Source organism: Vollenhovia emeryi, unplaced genomic scaffold, assembly GCF_000949405.1.
Source record: "Vollenhovia emeryi isolate VEMERY1.0 unplaced genomic scaffold, V.emery_V1.0 DF942030.1, whole genome shotgun sequence".
Classification (NCBI taxonomy): domain Eukaryota; kingdom Metazoa; phylum Arthropoda; class Insecta; order Hymenoptera; family Formicidae; genus Vollenhovia; species Vollenhovia emeryi.
In genome coordinates, this window is record NW_011964336.1 from 1 (window position 1) to 4,277 (window position 4,277).

The 4,277-nt window shown below is 38.5% G+C and overlaps 1 protein-coding gene across 1 annotated transcript; it reads left to right on the forward strand.

Moving 5' to 3' along the window:
• The first annotated feature begins 2,936 nt into the window (after nucleotides 1-2,936).
• LOC105570460 (DNA ligase 1-like) lies at nucleotides 2,937-3,920 on the forward strand. Its single transcript, XM_012027665.1, has one exon. It carries the CDS (start codon nucleotides 2,937-2,939, stop codon nucleotides 3,918-3,920), a length of 984 nt encoding a protein of 327 aa, XP_011883055.1.
• The last annotated feature ends 357 nt before the right edge of the window (nucleotides 3,921-4,277 follow it).

Sequence of the window (4,277 nt, forward strand, 5' to 3'; positions counted from 1 at the left end):
TAAAGTCGAAAAAACGTTATTTTGACGTCGAAATGTCGAAATGTTGACGTCGAAATGACATCGAAAAGCTTAGTCGAAATTACGTAAATTTGGTCACAAGAAACACCTCTTTTCGACGTCGAAATAAGATCCAAGGTGACGTTAAACCCAGTGAGAAATGATTCGTCGATCAACATCGAAACGACGTCGAATCGACGAGTCATTTCTCACTGGAAATATTGTCTCTGGCAATATGCTTTAGAGTTTTAAATCAGGTCAAATTTACGTTGATTTTAGATATGGAGACAATTTGCATGCGTACGTTTATATTATCTACATATAGAATGGATTAGTGTGGTAATAGGAGTTGCACGCGTATAAGCCGACAGATATATAAAGACATGTCCAGAAAGAGATAAATACATACATATGTCTGTCTCTTCCTAAATTACCATATTTGTTATAATTACATGTATCCTCATATTACCTGTCTCTTATTCTACCTGTGCAGTCCTTCCACCACGGTCCTTCCACTGTTAGTAATTCACAATTCCACTTTATATGTTGATAATGTATGTATTCACACTGTTCTTATACTTAGAATCGATATATAGTAAATTCGACCTGATATCGATGATAATAAACGCATATTATCCAAAATGCATATTCTATACATACAGGGTCATAGAAAAGTATCGGACCCCCCTAATATCTTCAGTTAGAAGATTTTGGAGAAAATGTATTTCTCCAAAATGCATTCTAACTGAAATGTCTAATAGCACAGTTGTATGGTTTCAAGCGGGGAGTAAGATGATGACCTTGACTTTAATCTTGACCATGTCCTTCAAGGTCATTTCAAGGTCAATCTTTTGTTTAATGGAACCCCCTACATTTTATTCCATATTCTTATAGCTTATCTCGAGAGCTTTCTAAAACACTATAATAAAATATTTTTCATTAAGCACTTTTTGAGTTATAAAGATTTTAAGTTAACAATTTTTTTCCATAAAATGTAAAATATCTTGTAAAATATTATTTAGTTTTCGGTAATCCTAAATTACCATATTTGTTATAATTACATGTATCCTCATATTACCTGTCTCTTATTCTACCTGTGCAGTCCTTCCACCACGGTCCTTCCACTGTTAGTAATTCACAATTCCACTTTATATGTTGATAATGTATGTATTCACACTGTTCTTATACTTAGAACATATTCCACGTCTCATTATTCCGCGCACAAAAGTATTGAGGTTATAAATATAATATTATATGTATATGTATATGTATATCACATACATGCACTAAAATATACAGGGTGTTAATTAAATAGCGCCCACTAATAGTATAGCGTTATTCCTGACTAAAAATTGAGTCGAAAAGTCCTGAACCATTTTTTTCTACAATGCTCAACGAAGCAGTACATATCGAGTAAAGCTAATCCAATCGGCGTTGTCCTTTAGACGGAAGCACGTCAGTGAGCCGCGCGCCTGGTAGTGTGCGTGAGCGCTCCGCCGCATCACGCCACTACATTGCTGTATTCGCACTGCGCTAGCATGCAATATTCTTACGTACCGTATAACGTGAAAAATGTTCTCTTGCACGTCAGAAGACTCTCCTTAAAGAAAATTTCACAGAACTCTCGTTAAAACGGATTAATAATGCTCAATGCCTAAAAAAACCTATAATTTTTCGCTTATAAATTGATTTAAAACTTTTCTATGTAGATTCGAAACTCTGTGCGTCCTTTTACGTAGGATAGACATACATTTTTTTTCTTGATAATATTTGTCAATTAAATTACATTTTGAGTTATCTTTTCTGTAATTCTTCTATGAAAATTGTATTCTTTAACATTTGATTACACAGATGATTTTATTATTTAATAAATCTATTTCTTAAGAAATTTCTACAGAAAATGTAGGGATATGAAGAAAGCGTATTGTAATAAAACAGAAAACAAGACAAACTTCCCCATTATCAATGTACGAAGATTTCGACAAGCACAAAAATGTTACGTTAATTTTTTTTCTAAACAATCCGTTTTTTTCAGAAATCTTTGCGTTAACATTTAAATTTTAAAACGAATCACTTAGTGAATCTTTCTGCGAATGGTCTCGGTAATTTGAAGTAGTAAAGTTTTTTAAAGAATTTATTATATTAATTACCAAATAAAAGAAATTTAAGACTGTAAAGCAATATGAGAAGGTTAACGACCAAGGACGGGCAAATCAGGATAGTAAAATAATATTAGTAGATAAATATGTAATTTATTCTGTAATAATTTAGAAGAGAACAATGTACGTTTTGACAATCTCGTCAAAAGCTAGCCGACAGGATTCGAACCTGGACCTCTCTTCATTCCCTTCATTCGAGTTGGAAAGTATTCACAGAAAAAAATTATTAAGCTACCTAAGATCATGGTTGGTCGATAATGGCACTCATGCTCATCCTTTCTATTCATTTTAAATCATAGCGGCTGATTTACTTATTTAATATTGTTAATTTATTATTTTTTTTATTCGCTTAATTTTAATATCATAACTACTTTATCTAGTACGCGCAGCGCAGAGGGAAGTGACGCAGACAGCAGCGTTCTCAGGAGCGTAGCAAGGGAAGGTAGAAGCAGGGCACGGAGGGCAAGTACCGGAGGGGATGGAAGAGGAGATACACACGACAGAGGTATTGATAGGGAAAGGAAAAGAAGGCAACGAGGGGGGAGAGAGACAGGGAGTGAAGGGACCGAGGGATAACAAGGAGGAGAAGGAGAGTGCGAGACAGACGACGTCGGCAAATACAACGCCGAAGGCTAGAGGGAGACCGACGAAGGCAGTGGCCCAGATAAAAGAGAGAGAGCAATAAGCGAAGGAAGACTGCGGGAGTACCTAGAGAAGAAGAGAAAGAGACAAGAGGTGGATTGCAGCGAGGAGGTAAAGGAGGAGGAGGAGAGGAAGCACATGCTGAAGAGAAGTCAGAAGACCAGAAGGACACCAACAAAAGAGGAGTTGAAAGAAGAAGATAAAGAGAAGAACAGGACGGAAGAAGGAGAGGAAAAAGGCATAAACACAGGAGACGAGGAGAAGAAAGAAGAGAATAGGATGGAGGAGAAGAGCGACAGGGAACTACTACTGAGGATTTGCGAGGAATTAAGAGAGATGAAGACGGAGGCGGCAAAAAATAGAGTCGAGGAGAAGAAAGAAAGAGAAGAGGAAATGGAGACTTTGAAAAGAGAGATAAAACGAATAGAAGACAAAAGAGAACAAGAAGTGAAGGAGCTAAAAGAAAAGATGGAGACAGTCAAGACGGTGTTCAAGGAGACAGTACAAATGCTGGAGGATAAAATAAAAAACCTGGAAAGAGAGGTAGGGGACAGAAGAGTGGGGGTGGCAGTAGGAGAAGGGAAAAAGGAGGAGGTGACGAGCTGGATGAGAACATTGGAAAAGAAGATAGAAGAAAGAAGAGAGGTGAACAAAGTGGTGGAAGAGAAAAGGTTAAGTGACATTGAGGACAAATTAGAGGCGAGAGAGAGGCTAGACAGGAGAAATAACATTATAATAAAGGGACTAGAATTAGAAAGGGGAGGAGAAGCCAGAGGTAAGGTGAAAGAGTTTCTCAGAATGCAGTTCGGAGTAAAGGAGGAAGCGATAGAAGAGGTAAAGGTGGTAGGAAGGGAAACGAGAATGATATGGGTGAGAATAAGGAGCAGAGAGGAGAAGGAAGAAATAATGAGTAATAAGAATAGGCTAGGAAAGGAGATTTATATAGAGAACGATCTGACATGGAAGGAGAAGGTGTTGCAGAGGAAAATAGGAGGAATAGCAAGGGGGGAAAGAGCAAAAGGGAAAAGAGTGAAAGTGGTATACAGGGGAATGATAGTAGACGGGAAGAGATACGAACGGAGTGAGGAGTCAGGGGAGATGAAGGAAAGAATGGGTTTTTAGAAGCGAGAGAGATAAGGATTGTTGTGCCCCGATTGCCGAAAGAGGTAACGAGGGCACTCAAGCAGTATTACTGCAATTAGAATAACACTAGCGTAAGCATATTGCGCGATCGAGCCACAAAAGCCCGACCGCGCAACCTAATTAAATTCGGAGAAGAAGTCAGCAAGTTCTCGACCCGATTACGCATAACCTCGATCGAGTACCGAGAAACCTCGATCGAGTACCGAGAACGCTGACGCCTCGATCATCGGGTTTAAAACCGGAGGAAAGCCCGAGATCGAGGCACTTGTCACTATCGCGCATCCGATAACATACTGTACGCGTTAAACACTTGTCCGTCAGGCCTTCGGCCTGCCG

Coding starts and splice junctions, on each gene's coding strand:
- LOC105570460 (XM_012027665.1), top strand. CDS start 2,937: ATGCTGAAGAGAAGTCAGAAGACCAGAAGGACACCAACAAAAGAGGAG.